The following is a 26719-nucleotide window of genomic DNA, read 5'->3' on the forward strand; positions in this document are numbered from 1 at the left end:
AACCTGTTGGTAATGTCAGATTTCTACTACTTACTGTAAATGCCAGCAACATAGGAGAGAAGTCATTTATGGCTCATTTTACTCTGGAAGAAACGTACTTCTTATTTGTATGTGTTTTAAATTTTAAGATTTTCCCGACACTTCCTCCTTTACATTTCGAAAAGCTTGCAATAAACCATGTACAGTAAGGCCCCGTTTACACTTAAACAGTTGGTACGCGTTTTTTTTTTCTTCTCCATAGCAGTGCATTGTGAAAAAGATTTAAGTTAAAACACGTTAAGTGTGAACTGTGCCATAGAAAAACATGGACATTATGCTGGGCATACATGGTTAGATTTTCTCTTATCAATCGAGCCCCTGATGGCCCGATTGATAATTTCCGACATGTCCGATCACCGCGCGGATCGATTCCCCGCTCGATACCCGCGGGCAGACAATAGCGTAAATCTAACGGAAGATAAGGAAGCGCCCGCGGGAATCGATCTGGGCGGCCCCGGGAACGCGCAGGGACGCGGCAAAAGTCGATCCAACGGCTAATCGAGCCGCCGGATCTAACCATGTATGCCCAGCATAACTTTGAAAATTAGTTGTCCTTTCAGTTATAACTGGGAGCAACTGATTAAGTGTAAACAGGGCCTTAGTCATTAAAGGTATCACCGGAATCAACGTTTGTTGGTTTGATGTCTGCATTTATGTAACACTTTGTGAGCTCATACTTCCCATAGTTCTCACAAAGTGTTTTTAATTTTGAAATATATACAAAACAGCAGTTGCATCTTGCATGTTAATTCTTCAGACGTGTGTTTAACATAGGAAATATGCTCAACGCTGTTCTGCATTATATCTATACACTACTTTTATGTACACAACTGGTCCATGTTCTGTCTGTGGTTGGTCCTCTGGTATTTCATCTCTTTTAAGAAATTATGTGAACAATTGTTTTATTTCACGACTCAGATGATGCTTTAGAACCCTAGGGAGACAGCGAGAATGAGGGAGGGAAGGAAGGAAGAAGAGTGTGTGTGCTTATGCTTAAGTGGGTAGTCAGTCTGCCTCTAATTATTTAAACCAAACCAAGCTCTCTACAGGAAATCAATGTTTCCAGCGGAAGGAAAAAAGCTGGAAGAAAAAATGAATGGGAAATCAGGAAGAAGGAAGCAAAGGCGGCAGCTGACAAATTCACACCAGTGTATGAGTCCATGTAGGATATATTACTCAGTTTTAGCCATACGCTTAGATATTTATGGAAATACAAGCTTTTAGATAAAAAAAAGACAGAACATATAAATACCATAGCCATAGTTCCTGCAGGCTCTAAATAAAAGAGCCCATTTTAATAGCTATGTTCTAGCCTAATTAAGAGAGATTTGATTAATGACAGTAACTATAATATGTAAAATCATAAAAATCATTCATATATTCATGTCTTAGAAAATGATAAATCCCCCTGTGTAACCCATAATTTTCAAAACAGAGAAAATATATATTCTTATTATAAAATGTATAGCTTTCATGGTCAGATTCTGCTTGTACTGTTTAATGAGCTAAATAAGGCTCCATTTTTAGTTTGTTGCATGAGTAATGTAGGCATGTAATGTATGTAAATTGTAAAAGTCAGACACAAGTGTACCATCCACACGTCTTGTGATTGAACACACCAGGCTGTGTTGCTATCATAGTATGATGTAGGTAGGAAATCATGCTTGTCTTCCTTGCAGTGCTTTTTATAGCTTCATGTTTCTGGAGTACACATACATGAAGATACTCCAGACAAGCATAATATATATATATATATATACACACACACACACACACACACACACACACACACACACACACACACACGCACACGCACACACACACACACACACACTGTTAGAGAGATATGAATTGCTGCCCACCTGTTATTAAGGTAAATAAAAATATTCATTAAATTGATTTCAATACTGTGATGCATGATGACTTCATCCAATACCCACAATTACAATGCACTGTATATACTGTATTGCTACTACTACCATGCACAGAGAACAGTATCAAAATAAATGTATGCCAAAACATACATGCCCACATCTCATTTGGTTTTAGAATGAAAATGAAGATGGACAGAAAGATAGTTGGCATGACAGATCTAGCCTATGCGCCATATAGAATCCCCCACCACCCACCCACTGTGTGCAGTCGGCTCACGTCACCTCTGCTGTTTTCTATTCATAAATTCCTCACTCAGTGAAAAAAAGCAGAATCAGCTCCACAGAGGGACAGTGAATGTGTATGGATGGGGGTTGGGAAAGGAAGGCTGAGCAGAGGCACCTACCATGTACAAAAAAAAATCAGTTACCCTGGTGAAACCATATGACACAGAATGTAGGCACAGACTGACTGTGGGTAGGCAACTAACAATATGAAGGGAAGAGTGACAATGTGTAGGAGAGAATGGGAACTGAGAGATTCTGCATGTGATGAAGATAGATAGATAGATAGATAGATAGATAGATAGATAGATAGATAGATAGATAGATAGATAGATAGATAGATAGATAGATAGATAGATAGAGATAATAATATACATAAAAGTGCACCAAAGTAAATGCCACATTTCTGTGGTGTAAGGCTTAACACTAAATTAGTTAAATATATATATGAATAATGAAATATATCAAAATGAATGAATATAACATTTTCCAAAATTACCAAACATACATTATCCTCAGACTTAGTAACGGATCGTTAAAATTTAACATTGTCGTCTTTCCCTGCGGCATGTGTGAGCACATATGGGTGTGCGTATGCATGTGTGTGTAGATATGTTACATGGGATGTACCGGCGCATTTGCAAACAAGCACACATACAATCCTCATGATACATAAGCATCCTTACTGCTGTAGACATTACTTTTCCATCATATACACGACCCAGAAGTCAACAGAAAAAATGATCTTGCAGCCAACACCCAAACGGTGTGGAATCCCCATCACGAGTCTTACCTCCCACGCACAGCAGGGACATGGTGTTTGCTCTGGTACCAAGCTTCGTGTAGGCAAAGATGCCCTCCACTTCTTCTGGCAGCGTTAGCTGGTAAGTGCCCTCCTCCGGCTACATCTGGTCATAATGACTTTCGCTGGCGCTGACTCTGTCTGCCATCTTTATGCATCAGCACCAAAGACTGTGGAGAGCTCCGTTTGACGTCAGGAGGAGAGGGTGGGAGAAGAGAAGCGAGTAGAGAATAGAGATGGGAAGTTCGGATCTTTTCAATGATCCGGATGATTCGAATCGGATCATTGAAAAGATCCGGATCTTTGATCCGAATCTCGGATCATTTTACTACCGAAGCATTCGGGGTGAGATGACTAGCAGGACAGGTCGTTCCCTGCTGTGGACAGGAGAAGGGGAGGGAGTGGACACACAGAGAGAAGGGGAGAAGATGGACAGAGGGCAGGGAGTGGACAGAGAAGGGAGGAGGGACGAGCAGAGAGCAGAAATGTTTGCACGTAATACCCACATGCTGCAATCATATGCTTTACATATATTTCACCTATATGTTCATCTGTACACTTTGAAAGAAAAGGTCGCACAGTGAAAGAAAGCATTCCCAGAAGATAAGTGCAGCTGTTTAGTGCCGAGTGGAGGAGGATCATTTTGCCCTGCAATCACAGTGCCTGCAAAGTTACTAAGCTGTGCTGAGCCAAAGCTTCCAATGTGATCACTGTGCACAACTACGGAACAGGCAGCCTATAATGAGCAGCATATGTGTGCTCTACACATATCTGGCAGTGGCACCGATGTCCCCTCTCTCTCATCTCCCTGCAAGGCTGCCTCCCCTGAGTCCCCTCCAACAGAGCGCTCCATCTCTGCTCTGCTTCCAGGACCCCGCTGCCCGCTGAGAGGGGGCGTGTCGCACCTGGCCCCGCCCCTTTTGCGATCCGAATCGTTCATTTTGATGATTCGGATGATCGACTCATTAAATAGATTCGGATCAAAGATCCGAATCGTTCATGATCCGGACAACACTAGTAGAGAAGGGAGGGGGCGAAGAGTGAACGCACCTGATTTGCGTGGAAGAAAAAGTGAAAAAGCACTAGTATGGACTTCGAGAGGGGCATATTGCTGCAATTCCAGATTACATATTGCTGCATTGCTTTTCGGGTAGAGGTAAATTGTGTAGCACAACTGAGTAAAAGACATGTAGTCGCTGAAAACATGCGCAGCGTACACTAGTAAGCCAGCGAGTCACCCTGTAACATCAGTGGAGGATCATATAATCACTCAGCAGCCGCTGCAAAGCGAAAACTTTCTTATCCAAAAGTATGAAAGTTGCTAGCGTCTAAAAAGGGCGATTAAAGTGAACTTACTTTGCAAAGGGTAATTAAAAGAAGATTGCTTTATACACTCAGAGTAAATATGATACCATACCAGCATAAGTTATTATTATTTAGTATTTCTATAGCGCCGACATCTTACGCAGCGCTGTACAGTACATATATATATATATATATATATATATATATATATATATATAGATATAGATATAGATATAGATATAGATATGAATATATTTGCATGCAAATGGACTTGCAAACGTATCCCCAGGTGTAGGAAGCAGCTGCTGTATGCATGATGTGTGCGCGTCGTCAGTGCTTGCTTAGATCACTAGAGGGAGTTCAACTAGTATGCAGAGTTGAATAGCCTATATCAGGGGTGCCCACACTTTTTCGGCTCCTGAGCTACTTTGAAATTTGTCGCAACCAAGAGATCTACCAGTATAGGTAGCTAAGTATAGGTACCCAGTATAGGTTGCTAATTATAGGTTCCTAGTGTAGATAGCTAATTATAGGTGCCCAGTATAGGTAGCTAATTATAGGTGACCATGCTCAGTATAGGTAGTAGCTAATTATAGGTGCCCATGCCCAGTATAGGTAGCCAAGTTCAGTAATCACTTACCTCCCTCCAGTTCCAGCTTTGGTGTCTGCATCCCTGTCTCCCCTCTTTCAGCCGTGGATCCTTCTTCACGGAGGGCAGACAAGACAGCTGGCGTTCCTTCTGGCGGGCGGCAAATGCGTCTGCGTCCCATCACATTCTGCTGCCGTCGTCGCTCGCGGCCAATCAGAAGGGATGGGGAGGGGAGATGCATGGCTTAAGGGAGACGTCCTCCCCTTTAGCCGCACATCTCCCCTCCCCATCCCTTCCCTGAATAGCTGCAAACAACACCGGCAGCAGAATCTGATGGGATGCGGCCAAATGGACGGGATCTATAGCTGCCGGCTGAAAAATTTGACGGGACGCGGCCATGCGGCCGCAATCTAACATCAAACGTATTGGGCAGCCATGGCCTATATCAATCTGCAATTATATAGGCTGGTAAAAGTGAAAATGTGGAGGACGGTAACCTCAAAGTTTTAATTATGTGTCTGCGCAGAACAGGGCCGGTTCCAGAAAGGCACATATGAGGGGGCAGTCAGAAATGTGAAGGGGGCATCATGTTTGAGCACATTTTTTTTTTCAGTAAGGCAAATAAATGGGTGTGGTCATGTGGGCGGGGCTAACTAATGTAGCGCGTAACAGTGAGGCGGCATTGCAAGAACCAATACTTCCGACACATGAAGTGCAAGAACCATTACCTCCAACACATAAAATGCAAGAACCATTACCTCCAATACATGAAATTCAAGAATTTTTACCTCCAATGCATGAAATGCAAGAACCATTACCTCTGACACATGAAATGCAACAACCCCTACTTCCGACATATGATATGCAACAACCCTACTTCCAACAAATGAAATGCAACAAATGATTTCCACAACACATGCAATGAGGCAATCATCACTTTTGACATATGAAATGCAGCAAATGGGAAATGAGGCAAATATTACCTCCCAAGCATGTTAAATTTCAGTAAACATTACCCCCCACACATGAAAAATGCACATACACATATAAAATGCAGCAAATGTTACCTCAGACATAATTTAATGAAATGTTTTGGCCCACTGGGTGCTGGTGGGATGGAGCTGCTGAATAGGGTGGGAGAGTGACACTGGATGCGGCTGTGAGGGTGACACTGGGCTGAAGGAGGGTGACATTGACTGGAAGGGGAGGAGGATGACATTAGGTGGGGAGGAGGGCAACACTGACTGGGTCGGGAGGTGGTTGACAGACACTAGTTGGGGGGATGGATAATAGGTAAGTGTCCCAGTATAGGTAGCTAGGCATAGCATAGGTAGGTGCTTCAGTAGGTAGCTAGACATAGGTAGGTGTCCCAGTATAGGTAGCTAGGCATAGGCAGGTGCCCCAGTAGGTAGCTAGATATAGGTAGGTGTCCCAGTATAGGTAGCTAGGCATAGGTAGCGGCCCCAGTAGGTAGCTAGACATAGGTAGGTGCCCCAGTATAGGTAGCTAGGCATAGGTAGGTGCCCCAATTGGTTGCTAGGCATAGATAGGTGACCCAGTAACAGGTAGCTAGACAAAGTAGGTTGATGCCCCAGTAGTAGGTAGCTAGGCACATAAGTTGGTGTCCCAGAGGACGATGACAGTGGGAGTAAGTGGGTGGCGCTTTACCCACGGCAGTGGAAACCGTGGCACGTGGCAATACAACAAGGAGGAATCCGTCTGTGGGACACATGACTGCTGCTCAGTGACGTCTCTTGTTCGTCTGCGTTCCAGGACCAGAAAACCGGCAGCTGGCGGCTGAATGGGCAGCGATGTGACACTGTGAAGAGCAGAGTTTTCCTGCCATTATTTGAGGGGGCAAGGCATTTATTTGAGGGGGCGCTTCCCCCTCTTGCCCCTCGTAAAGCCAGCCCTAGCGTAGAATGTTTTTAAATGTGTGCATTCCGTTTGACTCTTGCATATTTCTAATACGCATGTGTCCAGTTATTTGTGCAATAAATATGTGTCTTGGACCTGGACGTAAATAGTCGTGGTGTGTTATACCTTTATTTTTCTGTATCCTTCTTTGGAGTTAGGGTAAGGCACCACCAGGGATGGGTCTTAGGGTTAGGCACCAATAGAGGAAGGGTTCTGTGTGAGTTTTAGCCATAGTAAAATATCAGTCAATATTATCAGAATTCAACAGTAGAATATCGCTAAGTTTAGCTAGATTCTACTAACGGTAGCGGCAAATCCCTGCGCCCTTTTTCCAGCTACCTTTTTTACATTATGCCAAGAATAGCTGCATGCTTGTTTCTGGTGTACTTTATACACTACTGCAGCCAAATAGATCAGCAGGGCTGCCAGGCACCTGGTATTGTTTAAAAGGAAACATATATGACAGCCTCCATATCACTCTCACCACGGGTTCACTTTAATGACCTCTTGCTTCCTAAAATTTATTAATATGAGTAATACAGAACTAATCATTTTCCCACAGTCTCTGTCCACCTCTCTGCCTGATATAACACTAAGGGCTTGATTCAGTAAACGGTGCTAACCTACTTAGCACGCCTAAAGACTTTAGGCGTGTTAACCAGGGTGCTAAGTAGGTTAGCACCATTTCTAAAATCAGATTGCACGCAAAGTCCGGTGCGTGCGAAACGTCGCATATATGTGAATGGGCACTTCGCGCACACCGCGCTGTGCGCACGCAAAACTTGTCTTTGCGCGTGATCTGAGTTTAACACGGCCAAACTGAGTTTAGGCGTGATAATGGCCTTTTCAGAAGCGTGCTAACAGTTAGCACTGCTTACTGAATCAAGCCCTAAATGTTAAAAGGAACCCGAGGTTAGAGGGATATGGAGGCTGTGATATATATTTCCTTTTAAACAATACCAGTTGCTTGGCTGTCCTGCTGATCCTGTGTCTCTAATACTTTTAGCCATTGACCCTGAACAAGCATGCAGCAGATCAAGTACTCTGAATCAGGTTTTACTGGATTAGCCATATGCTTGTTCCAAGTTTTTGTCTCAGACACTACTTATGCCAGAAGATCAACAGGGCTGCTAGTGAACTGGCATTGTTTACAAGGAAATAAATTAGCCTCCATGTTCCTCTCACCTAAGGTTCACTTTACTAATACTCATAGAACTTCTGTTCCCAAAGCACAATGCTTAGGGGTAATATTTGACTCTTCTCACTCTCATTCCTCACATTCACTACCTAACCAGCTCCTTTCATCTCCAACTCAAAAACATAGCACGTATCCGATCTTTTCTCACTAAGGACTTTACTAAAATGTTAGTACATGCTGTTATAATTAGGGATGCTCATTCAGATTCTGCAGAATTTAAATTTTCCGATTGGAAATTGGCATTTCCAATCGGAATTCCTCAGAAAAACGATTTACCGCAACTTGGTAAATTTAGCCCAATCACAGAACTTGGAAGCATTAGACCAATCAGAGAATGCAACATTTTTCCGCAAAAATCAGATTACAGCAATACTATTAGCCCAATCACAAGATTCCGTTTTTCAGATTTCCGTTTTTTTTTTGTCATTTTTTGCTTTCTCTGATGAAAAAAAATGACAAATAGAAAACTCCTTGAAAAAAAAAAACGGAAATTGGCATTTGGGAAAATTGGAATTTCCGTTGGAATGGGAAATGGGTATTTCCAACCATCCCTAGTTATATCTCATTTGTACTATTGTAATGAACTACTTTGTGGACTACCAACTAACAGACTTGCACCGCTCCAATGTGTGCTAAACTCGGTTGCTACACACATTCATCTTTCCTCTCCCTCTTCCTCTGCTGCTCCTCTCTATCAAGCTCTTTTTTTGCTGCCAATTTACCAGAGGATCCATTTCAAACCCTAATCTACAAAGGTCTCCATAATCTCTCTCGCCTGTACATCTCCTTACTATTTTCCAGATGCACACCCAACCGCAGTCTGAGATCTGTACACAACGTTCTTTTGTCCTCCACTAGAATTACCTTTTTGCATTTACGTATATAAGATTTCTCACCTGCCTCACCCTTCCTCTGAAATACCTCAAAATACACATCTGTCACTCTCTAACCTTCAAAATCTTTAAAGAGACTCCGTAACAAAAATTGCGTCCTGTTTTTTATCATCCTACAAGTTCAAAAAGCTATTCTAATGTGTTCTGGCTTACTGCAGCACTTTATACTATCACTGTCTCTGTAATAAATCAATGTATCTTTCCCCTGTCAGACTTGTCGGCCTGTGTCTGGAAGGCTGCCAAGTTCTTCAGTGTTGTGGTTCTGCTATGAACTCCCCCTTCCAGGCCCCTCTCTGCACACTGCCTGTGTGTTATTTAGGATTAGAGCAGCTTCTCTCTTATATTTTACAAGCTGGATAAATCGTCCTCTGAGCTGGCTGGGCTTTCACATACTGAAGAATTACAGACAAGGGCAAAGCTGTTTGCAGGAAGAAACAAGCAGCCTGAAACTTCAGTGCATGAGAACAGGGGGAAAGAAACACACAAGTGATCTCTTGAGATTCAAAAGGAAGGCTGTATACAGCCTGCTTGAGTATGGATGTATTTTCTATGTGTGGACATACTGTACATCAACCTACTTCCTGTTTTGGTGGCCATTTTGTTTGCTTAGAAACAAACTTTTTAAAACTGTTTTTAACCACTTTTAATGCGGCGAGGAGCGGCGAAATTGTGTCAGAGGGTAATAGGAGATGTCCCCTAACGCACTGGTATGTTTACTTTTGTGCGATTTTAACAATACAGATTCTCTTTAAGCACTCCCTCAAAACACACTTTTTCCAAAAGGCATACACTCTTAAAGAGTAACTGTCGGGCATAAAATCAAAAATCAATTCTTTATTTTTATCTGGTAAACAAGTAGTAAGGATGCTAATCCGGGAATCCAAAAGTTAAAATCACTATTACTTTTCTTGTTGAAAAATTATCATTCCCCAGTTTACCTGACTCTTACTTGGTACACAGAAAATTTGGTACACAGAAGAGAAGTTGCAGGGCATGCTGGGTTGTCTTTTTTTGCTTCTCTACTTCCCCTCAGACTTAACTAATGCAGCCTGATTGGCTGAAGCCTCTTTCCCTCCTGTTTTCCCCTCCCACACCTCTGTTCCTCTCTGATTGGCAGAGCACGTATTTATCTACTTATATATTTGGTTTTTTTTCCCTGAGATAGTATGGCTGACAGCTCCTCTTTAACCCTTCTTAAGTTGTACTCTTAACACTTGACCAAGTTGTACTACTTACTAGATAACGTAAAAACACACTGCTTCTAGGTTTACATATTGTATACTACCCCACCTTTTGCTCCCCTCTATTTCTTCATTGCTTGCATCATTTTGACTAAATTTACTTGTAATATGCAGATTCCAAACAAAAAAAAACTATCAACAGTGTTCAACTTATTTCAAGATAAAGTTAAATAAAACCATCAGAATTAGTGCAAAACTTTAACTGGTGAGACACTTTTTAAACTCCCAGTTAAAGGACAAATGAAGTGAGAAGACTATGGAGGCTGCTATGTTTATTTCCTTTTAAATAATACCAGTTGCCTGGCAGCCCTGCTGGTCTGTTTGGCTGCAGAAGTGCCTGAATAACACCAGAAACAAGCATGCAGCTAATCTGTCAGATCTGACAATAATCTGCAAATACTCCACCAAAAAGTTAGACCAGGCCTCACTTGCCAGTATCAAAAAACTTTATTGTGAACAACCAACCATGGATATGTACAAAATCACTATAATAAAACCATTAAAACACTGCTAGAGCTTCAGAGGTAGTACAGCATGCCCCCACATTCATACCCACTCCATGCATACATGCATAGCATTCAGACAACAGGAATTTATTATTTATTTATTTAGATCTGACAATAATGTCAGAAACACCTGATCTGCTGCTTGCTTGTTCAGGGTCTATGTCTAAAAAGTATTTATTGTTATTTTTGCAGATGATATAAAATTGTGCAGAATTATCAACTCTCAGGAAGATATTATATTATATTATCTGGTAGAAGCAAGAAGTTTTAAATTAATGATACCAAATCTGGACTCCCAGTTGCTACACACTTTCGGTCCAATGGACACAGCATGGATGATCTTCGTGTCACTGCCCTGAAGGGCGGCTTCAAAACATCAAATGACCGATTAATAGTAGAAACAAAATTTATAAATTGGTTCAAAGCTGTGCAGAAGGGTTTGAATAAGGACAACAACTTTCTATATTGGTATGAGATTGATGATATATGAACTGTCTCAGCCACTCTAGCTGAACTTGTGAACTAAGAATTTACGATACCTCTGGGTCAATCCTAATACCAGGTCTGTGAGCAATGGAGTAAACAAGGATCCTTATCTTACCCCATTTAGATGGTCTGTTTGTATTAAGGCATCTTAATGACTTAATTATGCTTGAAAAAAATATCTGTTTTCCCTTTTGATGTTGCATGTATATAAGCTGTCTGTACCACCAGCTTGCAAACTAACAGGATGTAAACCTGACGAAGGCTGCAAGGCCGAAAGCTTGTTTATTCTTATTCATTTGTAGTTAGCCAATAAATGGTATCATCCTGATTTAAAACATCTTGCTTTTACTGATGGCTAACACGGTACAATACCCTACTGTTACTATTATCTGGTAGGTGAATTCCGCTACACCTCGGACACCAGGGCAGTGCTGGAACCAGGCGACTTGACCCAAATATGCAACAAGGAAGGAAAAAGTTCCGCACAAACTCCTGTGTGTAATCGAGTCCCAATTTATTAATGCAGGTAAAACGCCATACAGTCAAGGAGCTGACATGTTTCGGACTCGCAGGTCCTTAATCATGCTATGATTAAGGACCTGCGAGTCCGAAACATGTCAGCTCCTTGACTGTATGGCGTTTTACCTGCATTAATACATTGGGACTCGATTACACACAGGAGTTTGTGCGGAACTTTTTCCTTCCTTGTTGCATATTATATTATATTATACGTATTGCAACAGGATCTGGATAGGATGGCTATATGGGCACATAAATGACAGAATGTAAAGTTATGCATTTTGATCAAACCAATGGTCTAGCACAGTATTTCTTAACTCGCGGTTTGCGTACCCAAGGGGGTACGCAAGACCACAGAACAAGGTACGCAGCCAGGAGGGGACGCAGCGCAAAATGGGAGAGCATGCCCACACATAGCAGCGGGAAGGGGGGTCCACTCCCCCCTCTCACCTTGCGCTCCCCCATCAGCGCTTCCCCCTCCGACACTCATTAATAGCAGCAGCTGCGGCGGCGGCATGGTAAAAGGAACGCAGACTTACGTCAGCGTTCCACGCCAAAGGTCCTTCTCTGTCAGCGGTGATGCTACTTCCTGTTTATCAAAATGTAGCGTCAGGCTCAGAGAAGATCGGACCTCCGGCGTGGAACACAGAAGTAAGTGTACATTCCTTTCACCATGCCGCTGCCACTGCTGCTATTAATGAATGTCGGTGGGGGAATCGCTGACAGGGGGAGCCCAAGGTGAGGGGGGGGAGTAGACCCTCCTCCCCGCCGATATGTTTGAGCATGCTCCCCCGGTTCGCACTGCGTCCCCCTCCTGGCTCTACTGCGGGCACCCATGCCCTGCTATACTGAGGGCACCCATGCATGACTAAACTGTGGGCACCCAGTCCTGGCTATACTGGGGGCACCTATACCTAGCTATACTGGGGGCACCTATACCTAGCTATACTGGGGGCACCTATACCTAGCTATACTGGTTGCACCCATGCCTGGCTATACTGGGGGCACCCATGCCTGGCTATACTGGGGGTACCCATGCCTAGCTATACTGAGGACACCTATGCCTAGATATACTGTGGGCACCCATGCCTGGCTATACTAGGGGCACCTATACCTAGCTATACTGAGGACACCTATACTGGGGGCAGGCACCTATACATAGCTATACTGGGGGCACCTATATCTAGCTATACTGGGAGCACCCATGCCAGGCTATACTGAGGGAACCCATTCCTGGCTATACTAGGGGGCACCCATGCCTAGCTATACTGGGGGCACCTATACCTAGCTATACTGGGGGCACTCATGTCTTGCTTTACTGGGGGCACCCATGCCTGGCTATACTGGGGGCACTCATCTCTAGCTATACTGAGGACACCTATACCTAGATATACTGTGCGCACCCATGCCCGGCTATATTGGGGGCACCTATACCTAGCTATACTGAGGGCATCTATACTGGGGGCAGGCGCCTATACCTGGCTATCTATCTATACTGGGGGCACCTAAACCTGCGGTGGGGAATATATATATATATATATATATATATATATATATATATATATATATATATATATATATATACAGTATACACATACATACACGTGGGGGGTACTTGGCTGGAACTGAATTGCGATAGTGGGTACTTAAGTCGAAAAAGTTGAGAAACACTGGTCTAGCACCATACAAAATAAACGGGATACAGATGGGGACAGCAAACTTGGAGAAGGACTTAAGAGTACTCATCGACAACAAGTTAAATAATCGTATTTAATGCCAAGCCGCTGCAGCTAAAGCTAATAACATTTTGGGATGCATTAAAAGGGAAATAAAAACTCGAGATGCTAGCATAATATTGCCCCTTAACTCTTTAGTAAGGCCACATCTGGAATATGGAATTCAGTTCTGGGCACCACATTACAGGAAAGATATTGCAGTTTTATAGCAGGTGCAGAGACGAGCAACAAAACTGATACGAGGGATGGAGGGTCTCACTCACCAGAAAAGTTTGGATAAACTGGGTTTATTTAGTTTGGAGAAAAGACGCCTTAGAGGGGATCTAATTAACATGTATAAATACATCAGAGTGCAATATAAAAGCTTGGTGGATGAGCGTTTTGTCCCTAGGCTTTCACAAAGGACTAGAGGGCATGATCTGCGAATGGAGGAAAAATGTTTTAGACATTTATTTAGAAAAAGCAAGAAGTTTTAAATCAGGATGATACCATTTATTGGCTAACTACAAATGAATAAGAATAAACAAGCTTTCGGCCTTGCAGCCTTCGTCGGGTTTACATCCTGTTAGTTTGCAGGCTGATGGTACAGACAGCTTTATACATGCAACATCAAAAGGGAAAACAGATTTTTTTCAAGCATAAATACATGTCATTGAGATGCCTTATGTAAAACAGAACATCTTAATGGGGTTGGAGGTTGTGAGCTGAGATAAGGATCCTTGTTTACTCCATGCTCACAGACCTGGGAGTTGAACTGACACAGAGGTATCGTAAATTCTGAGTTCACAAGTTCAGCTATATAGTGTAATGATTTGTGTCAGCAAAGAACAGAATTCTGATTATTAGGTGATCTGCAGTATCACCTATAATGCAGATATATACCTGATTATATGGTGATCTGCAGAATCACCTATAATACTTGTATATAGGAAGCTTATGTGACAACAAATAGCAATGAGTGATTGTTGCAACAGTAGTACTGATAGCTTTGGCGACACCTCACCAGAGGAGCTGGTGGGTACTAACAGTACAGTGCCCCTTACCAGAGTCAAGGGCCCTCTGGTGAGAGTAGAGTGGTCAGACAGATCGGGTTCGGCAAGAGACAGACAGAGGCAGTACAAAATCAGGAGGCAGAGACAGAAAGGTTTAGGCAAGCAGAGTCGGCAGCAAGATCAGATGAGCAGAGGTACAAAGTCACTGAGCAGAAGAGTAGTCAGAACGAGCCAGAGTCATGCACAAATAATAACACAGTAATGTAAATCTTTAAGGTAATCAAATAATTCCTATCTTGTGTGAAATCCCCGGTTTCCTCCCGGATCAAAGCACAACAAAACTATCTAAGGGTCTGAGCGCTAACACAGAGTATTTGCAACAGCAGACAAGTTGCAAGTGATTCAGCTAGGCTTTTGAAGCAGAGGAGACCCTTCAGGCACGCCCCCCTCCTATCAACCAATGAGGAGCGGCGAGCGTCTCCTCCTACCTCAGCCGACCGGCTGGTCAGCTTACGCGCCTCCTCCCCGCATAAAGGTCCTGTCTGTGCGCGCGCGCACGTGACAAAGCAACCCTATGTGCAACTGACAGCCCCGTCCTCGGCGTGCTAGACGCCTGAGGCACGGATACATTGCTAAACAGGGAGCAGGAGGCAGCTGCGGTGGTAGCGCTGTTCACCGCGGCTGCCTCTCCAGCGTTTGTTACATATAGGATGAGAAAGAGTTTAAATATTGTCAGCCTCATATCAATATAAAAAGTTTTTGTCCTTATTCAAGCCCTTGTCCACAGCTTTGAACCAATTTATTAATTTTGTTTTTGCTATTAATCGATCATTTAACGTTTTGAAGCCACCCTTCAGGGCAGTGACACAAAGATCATACATGCTGTGTCCATTGGAACGAAATTGTGTAGCAACTGGAAGTTCAGAATCGGTATCGTTAATAGTGTGCCGGTGTCCATTCATATGTTTGCGCAGAGTTTGTCCAGTTTCTCCCACGTACATAACATTGGGGCATTTAGCACACATGATCAGATATACCAGATTGGTGGAACCGCAGGAAAATGTGCCTTGTACTCTGTACTCCTGTTGTGAACCTGGTATCGTTACCCTGTCAGTGGAGTAAATGTGTCTGCAGGTCCCACATCTTTTTTGTCGGCAGGGTGATGTTCCGTTTTGTTGAGGCCTATTCAAAGAACTCCTGACAATCATCTGTTTTAGATTGTGTGGTTGCCGGTATGACAAGAGGGGAGGTTTAGGGAATATCTTTCTCAGTCTGTGATCCTTGTGTAAAATGGGTTGAAGTTCCTTAGCAATCCTCCTTAAGATTTCCAGGTGTGGGTTGTTGTATGTGACAACCAACGGGACACGGTCCTCTTTCTGGTTTTGCTTATATTTCAGGAGTTCAGTCCTGGGGATGATGCTGGCTTTCCTGATTTGGGCCTTAGCCATAGGAGGACTGTAGATACCCTACTGCTACTGTAAACTGTTTCAAACCGCCAACTGAAGGAGAACTCCACAAACACCAATGCAGGTTGTAAAATTCCAAAAAGTTTATTAAAAAAATACACTTTCTACTCCATGTAACCAATGAGAATTACAAACAACACAATCTAATATCACAGTCTTCTTATTATCTTCTGGTCTTCTTTCTATAGAACACTTCCGGAAGCTAGGAGGAAAACAACTGGTTAACAATAACACATAACCTTCCCACCCGGTAAGTATTTTCTCAGCGTTCCCACCCACTTTAATGAAAAATGGACCTTATTTGGATTTCCTAAACCCTGAGTACTAAAGTAATTTCAGTTTAATGCTTCCCTGACAAAACCATTATATAGTACTTTAACCTCTAAGTTTGCTGATCAGCAAAATCTTTCCTAACTCAATACTAAATAGAGTACTCTTGTTTTTTTTTTTTGTTCTCAGTCTGATCAATTATTCTGGCTATTTTTCTTGTTCAATAGTTCAGCCGTTTCTTAGGAAAAGCCAGAATAATCAATGTATAAGTTAGATGGTTAGGAGTTAATAAATTGGTTGGTTAATAAGTCAATAATAAATAATAAAAGAAATAAAATTGGTTAGTGAATTACTAAATTCTTAGTAAATTAATAAGGTTACTAGAATTAAATAAGAAGAAGAAAATAACTCCGTCACTTGTTCCTATGAGCAAAACTACTCAATATGCTTGCCCAAAAAACAGCAGAAAAATAAAAGCACAACAGTTTCTTTATAAATCTCACCTTCTGCCGCTCCTGTATGTAATCTCTTCTGTTCTTTTGGAGGATCAGTCTATTGCCAGAAAAACAGTCTATTAACAGGTACTTCTTCTAAATCTTTCAACACTACTGGTAAATGGACATATTAATCATTTCTCCTTTCTTTCACAGGAATCCAGCCGAACGACTCTTCCCATAGGTAAATATTTCTTCCAATATAACTTCGCACTATCTTGTGCACCACACATAAAATAACCAAAACAAAATGGTTTCTTGCATTTATTACTTTGGTAAAGTCAGTAAGCTATAAGAGGTTAAGATAGGCCTCTAGCGGACAGGACAGTAGTTCATTTCCTTAAGCAGATTCACTTTCCTCTCAATCTCACTATCTCTTAGTCTCAGGCCTAGTATATGGGTAATATGCAGTTTCTGTCTTCCATAACACAACTGTTTTCCCATTACAGCAACCATTCAGGCTACTTATAAAAATCAAAATAAAATACAAGTGAGATTATATTCATCACAGTAGGGAGGATAATTCTGAATTCTCAGCCTCCTAACACTACACTTCAGAAGTGGGGGATATTACCAGAGCCAAATTTACTGTAATTAAAAATGTTTAAAAATCTTTCTTGTGGCATGCTGATTTATCGGAGCTAGTCTACTTTAGGGGACCCACCGTAAATCCCCATAGAGAATTTAAACTGTACTGAAAACGGAACGAATCTCCGCTTTCAGCTCTTTTAAACCCCCACAAGCCATATATCTATGGAAAGCTGAGAATCTGCTCTACCAAATGATGTTACTTTCGGTGAGTAAAAAGTGAAACTCACCGTGTACGAGCCGCCGATCGCGGCTCCGTCGGCCATCTTACATCTCTGCTGCTACTATTTTTCTCCCTCCTCATTGGAGGGATTGTTAGCTGGGGGCGTGCCAGAGAAAAAAAAACGTGAAATGTAAACTTCTTCTGTTCGGTACAGTTTAATTTCAGTCGGCCAAACTATTATTTTCTCAGCCCTGAAGGCCGGTAGAGGTGGTAACTTGTGAGTCTTCTAATCCTAGCAATGCCTAGCACTTATTCAGTCTTATTCAGAAGTTGCTGATATTTCCAGGGAGGGAAAGTACAGTCAGTAGCTACTTGTGGGTTTGAGCCTTGTCCGGGGAGAAGGGACAGCAGTTTCTGGCACGCCCCCCAGCTAACAATCCCTCCAATGAGGAGGGAGAAAAATAGGAGCAGTAGAGATGTAAGATGGCCGACGGAGCCGCGATCGCGGCCGTTCGGCGGCTCGTACACGGTGAGTTTCACTTATTGCTCACCGAAAGTAACATCATTTGGTAGAGCAGATTCTCAGCTTTCCATAGATAAATGGCTTGTGGGGGTTTAAAAGAGCTGAAAGCGGAGATTCGTTCTGTTTTCAGCCCAGCTCAAATTCTCTATGGGGATTTACGGTGGGTCCCCTAAAGTAGACTAGCTCCGATTTATCAACACATTGATCACATTTCATACGTGTCATCTTGAACGATTTCTTTTCCAGCACTTCAGTGTCAAGAATCACTGGCTATCATCTGTCTGGCTCTCTTTCCTCTGTCTGAAATCTCTCTCCTGGCTTTCCCACTACTTATCAGCTTTACAGGACTGATGGCTGTCTGTGGAGGATGGAAGAATCATCATGGCTCAGTAATTTTCTCCCAAAATGTCAGCTATCGCATCGTCTGGCCTGCTTCTACTCAGCTGTGCCTGCTGCATCTTTCCCCTTCTCCTGTCTGCTCCAACTGCCAACTCAACCCCTCAGAGAGCTGTTATATCTTCCCTAACGGCTCCCCTGCTTGTGTGTCTGGTTGCTTAGCAACCTTCCCTCAGCCATCAGCTCTGCCTACCCACACATTACACATTACAACTAAGGGAAAAAATGCCCTTACTTAACAAACCTGTGTCAGCAGCACCTCTATTTAAAGCTGCTGACCAGGTAATAATATAAAAATAAAAATAAATAGATCCCCCCTCTTTCTACCTGCTACACTACTACTTATTTAGGAAAGGGTTCTTTACAGTAATAGTAATTAAGATGTGGAATGCATTGCCACAGGACGTAGTTATGGCAAATTCTATATCTGCATTTAAAGGGGCTTAGATGCTTTTCTTGCGTTGAAAGACATCCATGGCTATAGTTATCAGGTAATGCCCAGTGGTGTTGATCCAGAGATTGTATCTGATTGCCATCTGTAATCAGGAAGGATTTTTTTCCCTTTTGGGGCTAATTGGACCATACCTTGTAAGCATGTTTCGCCTTCCTCTGGATCAACAGGGATACGGTATGTGAGGGAACAGGCCGGTGTTGTACTTTATTTTCTGGTTGAACTTGATGGACGTACAACTTTTTTCAAACCAAATAACTATGTAACTCTGCATTAGAGAGGGTCAGCAGGACTGCCAGGCACCTGGTATTGCTTAAAAGGAAATAAACATGGCAGCTTCCATATACCTCTCTCTTCAGTTGTCCTTTAACCTGCTGGGCGGTCTGGACGAGCTCAGCTCGTCCAGTACCGCCGGAGCCTGCCGCTCAGGCCCTGCTGGGCCGATTTGGCTGAAATAAAAAGCAGCACACGCAGCCGGCACTTTGCCAGCCGCGTGTGCTGCCCGATCGCCGCCGCTCTGCGGCGATCCGCCGCGAGCAGCGGCGAAAGAGGGTCCCCCCAGCCGCCTGAGCCCAGCGTAGCCGGAACAAAAAGTTCCGGCCAGCGCTAAGGGCTGGATCGGAGGCGGCTGACGTCAGGACGTCGGCTGACGTCGATGACGTCACTCCGCTCGTCGCTATGGCGACGATGTAAGCAAAACAAGGAAGGCCGCTCATTGCGGCCTTCCTTGTTTATTCTGGGCGCCGGAGGCGATCGGAAGAACGCCTCCGGAGCGCCCTCTAGTGGGCTTTCATGCAGCCAACTTTCAGTTGGCTGCATGAAATAGTTTTTTTTTTTATTAAAAAAAACCCCTCCCGCAGCCTGCCTGGCGATCTTAATAGAACGCCAGGCAGGTTAAGCAAAGCCACCCATTTCCCCCTTCTACCCCCATTTCACCCCTTCCGCTGTCTGAATTTTTAAGTGTTCTGAGACGCTAAGGGGGTTTTGTCCTTGTGATGCAGGGCAGCACAAAACTGTTCTGCAATTCAAATTATGAGGGGAGGGAACTGAAACCACACACTGCTTGGAGTATGTTGTGCATAAGATCACATTTGTAATGCAAAGAGGTGGCGCCACTAAGTATCAGCTGTACACCTCAATGTCCTTCTCCCAGTTAGAACAGGTAATGTGGGCTTAACATCAGTCTCTCAGTATACTGATAGCTAATAACATATCCTATATCAGTCCCTTCAGGCTATAAATGGAAATAAAACAGTTTCTTAAAGTGACTTGATCGCCTATCTTCAAAAATCCTTCAATTTTCTCCTCGATGGTAATAGGTATCCTCCACCACACCCTTTGTGCCAAACTCACCGTCCACCTAGACCCTCAGACAGGTCTAGTTACGCCTTGGGACTATTACCAGGTTGTCCCCCACCTCTCTGGCACGGATAATGATGAATCACCCTTGTCCCTCTCTTCACCGATCAGCGTCTTCTTAATATATTACTGGACTCCCAAAACCTCAATAAAAAGGACCTCTCATAGCGTAATACTGTATAGCATTTATTACTTTAAAACATAGATTGCACTCACGTTTTCCAAGTTAAAATCAAAGCACAGAGTTTTTCTGGAGGCGGGCTCTCCCCCGCTATTGTTGGCCGCAGGCAGGCTGGTTGCTGTAGTCCCTCCGTGTGCTACACCGTTGGTGCGCGCTCCCCCCCGGCTACACTCCACGTGAGACGCCTGCCGCTCGGTAATCGCTTCCTGCTTGCGTGGTTAGGCTCCGCCCGACATGTTTCGTCATCAAATGACTCATCAGGGACACGGGCCAACCACGCAGCAGGCTCTACAAATACGTACGTAATCTCCCTCCCCTCCCCGAGTATACTCATAATGAATATAGACATACAACCTTAAGAAATAAGTCCACTTTTTTTCCCCAGGATAGTAGCTACAATGCCATAGAGGTGTTTAAGGATTTGGTTATCAAGGATATTAATCGAATGCCTGATAATGGAGGTCGTATGGAGAAAAACATAGCCAGGGAGATGCTAGAGGGGAAAAATCTTGTAATTCGTCCCGCTGATAAGGGGGGTGGAGTGGTGGTCCTAAGCAAACAGCAGTATAGTACAGAACTGGACAGATTGGTCCAGGATAGAGAAGCCTATACAGTTTTGAGGGGTGATCCCACAAGGACGTATATGCAGGAATTAAGGACAATATTAAAGGAGGGCCTGGATAGGGGATACATTAGTGATGGGGAATTTAGGTACCTCATCCCTGATGTCCCAAAAATTCCAATTATATACCAAGTGCCTAAAATTCATAAGAGCAGAGAAAATCCCCCAGGAAGGCCCATAGTCAGTGGCATAGGATCAGTAACTCATAGGTTAGGACAGTACCTCGACGAATTCTTGCAACCTCTGGTGGGACAATTGCCTAATGTGCTTAGGGATACTACGCACATGCTACAGAAGCTTGATACCTTGGTAATAGGAGAGGGCGACATTATGGTGACAGCTGATGTCGCCTCCCTATATACGAACATTAGTCATGACCTAGGTTTGGAGGCAGTAAAATATTATATGGATAGGGATGACTCCATGAGAGAGGAACAGAAGGGATATATCCTCAAGTTGCTAAGGTTCGCTTTAGAACGTAATTACTTTTGGCACAATGGGAGTTTTTACAGGCAGCACAAAGGATGTGCGATGGGGGCTAGTTATGCTCCCAGCCTGGCGAATTTATTTATGGGTAAGTGGGAGGAGGGGATATTGGGGGAGGCCACACAGGTTAAGGCATGGGGGCGTTTTATAGATGACCTATTTTTTGTATGGGGAGGGGGGGAAATGGGACTGAGGGAATTCATCACTGAACTGAATAGCAACAATGTGGGTATATCCCTAACAGCTGAATCCAGTGAGGAGAAAATCCATTTTTTGGATCTGGAGATCATGAGGCATGAAGGAAGGGTTAGAACCAAGAGTTATTTCAAAACAACAGACAGGAATGGGTATATATCTGTAGAAAGTTCCCATCACCCATCCTGGATAAAGGGGATTCCGAAGGGACAGTTTCTGCGTATGCGTAGAAATTGTACGGATCTGGATGATTATGATGAACAGGCAGGACTATTGAAAAATAGATTCCTTGAGAAGGGTTATGAGGAGAACCAGTTGCAAATGGAAATTGAGACAGTTAGGCAAAGGAAAAGGGAGGAGCTCCTTACAAACCGGACTAATGATGGGGATCAAGGTAAGTATGATCTGGCATTTATTACAGGCTTCAGTACACAGTACAGAGATCTAGAGCGAATTATTCATAAACATTGGGATGTACTGGGAACGGATCGGGTGCTGGGGACCATCATTCCACCTAGACCAAAATTTATATATAGGAAGGCACAGAACCTCAAGCAAATCCTTGCGCCCAGTTGTGTGAACCCGGTTAAACCACCTAGAATGCAGGGGTGGCAGACACCCGGTTTCTTCCCATGCAGGGCCTGTGTGGCTTGCAGGGAGGCTAGGGGGGTGAAAACCACTTCTATTACCTCATTTAGTAATGGAAAAGAATATAGGATTAAACAATTTGTGACATGCAACGACAGATATGTGGTTTATATGGCTTGGTGCGTGTGTGGATGGCAATATATTGGCAGAACTACTCGAACCCTGAAAGAAAGGATGGGGGAGCATGTAAGAAATATACGTAAAGGCTTCCCTAGTCATAGCCTATCAGCCCATTTTGGGGAAGATCATAACTGTGATCCCAAACTTTTGTCCTTTTGTGCTATCAAAAAAATCATCCCCTCCTGGCGAGGATGTGATATGACCCGGATGGTCTCCCAAGAGGAGACCAGGTGGATATACACTATGGGTACACTGAGACCAGGAGGGTTGAATATAGATGTGGATATAAAATGTTTTTTGGGTGATTGAAAAACGGAATATGGGGGGTGGGGATGATAGAGATCAAAGGATTAGGAACATAGCGCAAATATTCGTTTTTAGGCAGTATGGAAATTAGGGGACAATTGATTAGTATTAGGGAATTTATTTTTATTTTTTACTCTTACCAGTAATTTTAGCATTTTAATTGTGAAAATAGGGAGTATAGCTCAATTTTATTATAAATATGGTTATGGCAAGTATAAATAGAGATTTGGATGGATAGGTTAGATGAGGAGGGAGAGATTCACCATCAGGTTAGGGAAGGTTCTTTTTAGGGTCGCAAGAATCTGGATATAAATGTATAAATATGTATATATGATTTGTAGCATCCAGCCTACTGTGCACGGGGGAAATCCGCCCTTGGATTTCCCCCGTGCACAGTAGGCTGGATGCTACGAGTGGGAATAGTGTGTGTGGGGTGGTAAGAGCTCCCATTGGAGGCTGAAAGATGGGCGGTACGGATGGGAAGGGGAGGGAGATTACGTACGTATTTGTAGAGCCTGCTGCGTGGTTGGCCCGTGTCCCTGATGAGTCATTTGATGACGAAACATGTCGGGCGGAGCCTAACCACGCAAGCAGGAAGCGATTACCGAGCGGCAGGCGTCTCACGTGGAGTGTAGCCGGAGGGGAGCGCACACCAACGGTGTAGCACACGGAGGGACTACAGCAACCAGCCTGCCTGCGGCCAACAATAGCGGGGGAGAGCCCGCCTCAAGAAAAACTCTGTGCTTTGATTTTAACTTGGAAAACGTGAGTGCAATCTATGTTTTAAAGTAATAAATGCTATACAGTATTACGCTATGAGAGGTCCTTTTTATTGAGGTTTTGGGAGTCCAGTAATATATTAAGAAGACGCTGATCAGTGAAGAGAGGGACAATGGTGATTCATCATTATCCGTGCCAGAGAGGTGGGGGACAACCTGGTAATAGTCCCAAGGCGTAACTAGACCTGTCTGAGGGTCTAGGTGGACGGTGAGTTTGGCACAAAGGGTGTGGTGGAGGATACCTATTACCATCGAGGACAAAATTGAAGGATTTTTGAAGATAGGCGATCAAGTCACTTTAAGAAACTGTTTTATTTCCATTTATAGCCTGAAGGGACTGATATAGGATATGTTATTAGCTATCAGTATACTGAGAGACTGATGTTAAGCCCACATTACCTGTTCTAACTGGGAGAAGGACATTGAGGTGTACAGCTGATCCTTAGTGGCGCCACCTCTTTGCATTACAAATTTTGATAAAGGAGGAGGCGAACAGGGGGAGGCTGTGCCAAATAAGGATATAGAGTGGTTAATATTGGTATTGTTCAATCTGCAAGGCACATCTGGTGCCAGCGCGCGTGTGCTTTGGTATATAAGATCACATTAACTACCCCTTTCATATTACAGTTTGTATTTGATCTGGTTCTGCTGTGTAGACAAAGTCTTCTCCACCAATTTCATTAAAGTCAGACCATGGTGTTTGGTTGTTCTTGTATTCACTATCTGGCACTGCTTTGGATTTAGATGCTTGAAATGAATATAAGACCAGACAGAAGAGACTGAGAAGAAGAGTACAAATTACTTGCATAGAGAAGTATTCATAAAACTTTACATAGACTGCACATGGCAATTTTAGGTAACAAGAGTCCACCTTAAGTATATGTAGCCATAGACCCCCCCCCCCCCTAAGTATAGGTAGCCTGAGTCCTACCCTAGTATAGGCTTTCAGAGTTCCCTCTTAGTATAAGTAGACAGATTCCCCCCCCCCCAAATAAAAGTGTAAGTAGCCAGAGCCCCCCCCCCCACTCAAGTATAGGTAACGGTCTACCGTTAGTATAGGTAGCCAGAGTCCACCCTAACTATAGGAAGCAAGTCTGCTCCTAAATATAGGTAGCCAGATTTTCCCCCCTACAAACAAGTATAAGTAGCCAGAGCCCCCCCAGTATAGGCAGCCAAAGCTCCCCCTGAAGTATAAGTAGCAAAAGTCCCCACTTAGTATAGGTATCCAGATTCCAAACCTTAGTATAGGTATCTGTAGTCCCCCCAAGTATAGATAGCCAGAGTCCCTCAATATAGGTAGGCCAAATTCCCCCCTCCCCAAATAAAAGTATAAGTAGCCAGAGCCCCCCCCCAGTTTAGGCAGCCAGAGAACCCCACTCCCTCAATTATAGCTAGCAAGGGTCTCCCCTAAGTATAGGTGGACAGAGTCCCCCCCATAAGTATAGGTAACTAGAGCCCCCCCCCCAGTATAGATAGCCAGAGTTCTTTTAAAGTATAGGTAGCCAGAGTCCCCCATAAGTATAGGTAACCAGAGCCGACCTCCCACAACACCCTCGACCACCTACAGAGTCAATACAAAGACGTCCTCAGATGGAAAAAACAGGGCTACATCTCCCACAAATTCCAACAGCTGGAGGACTCCCTCCAGGACAACTCATTCTGGGAGACCTGGAACCATAAGAAAGGCCCTCTTCATATCCAAAATATACATATCTGGCTCCACTACTTCAGAGACCTCTACAAAGACATCCCAGAAAATGCCTAAACCCTGGAACAGATACAAATAGCCACAAAACTAAAGGACATGGAGGAGAAAATTAAGCGCTTCCAAAACCCTCTGGATACACCAATCACAGTGCCGGAAATAAGAGAAAGAATAAAACTGATAAAATGTAAGAAGGCTAGTGGCACCGATGGCATCCTTCAAATACAGCCCCCCAACAAACATGAGGCACTCACAAGACTATTCAACCTTATTCTGAGCGTGGGCTCATTTCACCCAGGCCTGTAGTGACACCCATTCAAAATAATGGGGACCGATATCAGCATCACCAATAAAAGCATCCTCTCCTTCACACAGCAGGACTCGGCAAAAGTCAAGTCACATTCATGCCAAACCGCCACACCACAGACCACACCTACACACTGCACAACCTCATCCAGGCCCATGTCCACAGCTTAAGCGGCAAAATATATGCTTGCTTTGTGGATTTTAGAAAGGTATTTGACTCGGTGTGGCAAACGGGCCTTTTCCTAAAACTCCTAGAGAATGGACTAGGAGGGAGAACCTATGATGTCATCGAGAGTTCATATACCGGGAACCAATGCAGTGTGAAAGTGGATGGGAAGAGAAGCCCATTCTTCAAGCAGGGTCGAGGAGTCAGGCAGGGCTGCAGTGCAAGCCCAATGCATATACAGTCCTGGCCAAAAGTTTTGAGACTGTCAAAAATATTGGAAATTAGAAAAGTTGGTGCTTAACTTTTTATAATAGCAATTTGCATATACTCCAGAATGTTATGAAGAGCATTCAGATGAATTGAATAGTCCTTCTTTGCCATGAAAATTAACTGAAACCCCCAAAAAACCTTTCCCCTGCATTTCATTGCTGTCATTAAAGAACCTGCTGAGATTATTTCAGTAATCGTCTTGTTAACTCAGGTGAGAATGTTGATGAGCACAAGGCTGGAGATCATTATGTCAGGCTGATTGGGTTAGAATGGTAGACTTGACATGTTAAAAGGAGGGTGATGCTTGAAATCATTGATTTTCCATTGTTAACCATGGTGACCAGCAAAGAAACGCATGCAGCCATCACTGCGTTGCATAAAAATGGCTTCACAGGCAAGGATATTGTGGCTACTAAGATTGCACTTAAATCAACAATTTATAGGATCATCAAGAACTTCAAGGAAAGAGGTTCAATTCTTGTTAAAGGAGTTATCAGGGAAAATGTTCAAAATGAGCTTTACTCACCTGGGGCTTTCTCCAGCTCCTTGCAGCTGACTGTCCTACGCCGATCGCTCCGCTCTGCGCCGCCTTCTTGGTCTCCGTGCATGTTGCAGAGGCCGACCTCGAGGTCATCCTTACTGCGCCTGCGCTAACCACCGCTGTCAGCCCACGTTGTACGCAGCTTACTACGCAGTAGTCCAACGTGGGCTTGAGTGACAGCGGCGGTTAGCACAGGAGCAGTGAGGATGACCTTGGGGTCGGCCTCCGCACCGTGCACAGAGACCGGGACGGTGGCTCAGAGCAGAGTGGTCAGCGTGGGACAGTCGGCTGCAAGATGCTGGAGA

The 26719-nt window shown here is 43.7% G+C and overlaps 1 protein-coding gene across 12 annotated transcripts in view; it reads right to left on the reverse strand.

Moving 5' to 3' along the window:
* UNC13A (unc-13 homolog A) overlaps positions 1-3187 on the reverse strand; it is a 384964-nt gene extending 381777 nt beyond the window's left edge. For all 12 annotated transcript variants that reach the window (XM_068233882.1, XM_068233881.1, XM_068233874.1 and 9 more), the window contains exon 1: positions 2989-3187. In XM_068233882.1, coding sequence (XP_068089983.1) covers positions 2989-3010 — 22 coding nt within the window. In that variant the 5' untranslated portion in view covers positions 3011-3187. The remainder of the gene's footprint in view (positions 1-2988) is intronic.
* Between the last annotated feature and the right edge of the window lie 23532 nt (positions 3188-26719).

Source organism: Hyperolius riggenbachi, chromosome 1 (assembly GCF_040937935.1).
Source record: "Hyperolius riggenbachi isolate aHypRig1 chromosome 1, aHypRig1.pri, whole genome shotgun sequence".
Classification (NCBI taxonomy): Eukaryota; Metazoa; Chordata; class Amphibia; order Anura; family Hyperoliidae; genus Hyperolius; species Hyperolius riggenbachi.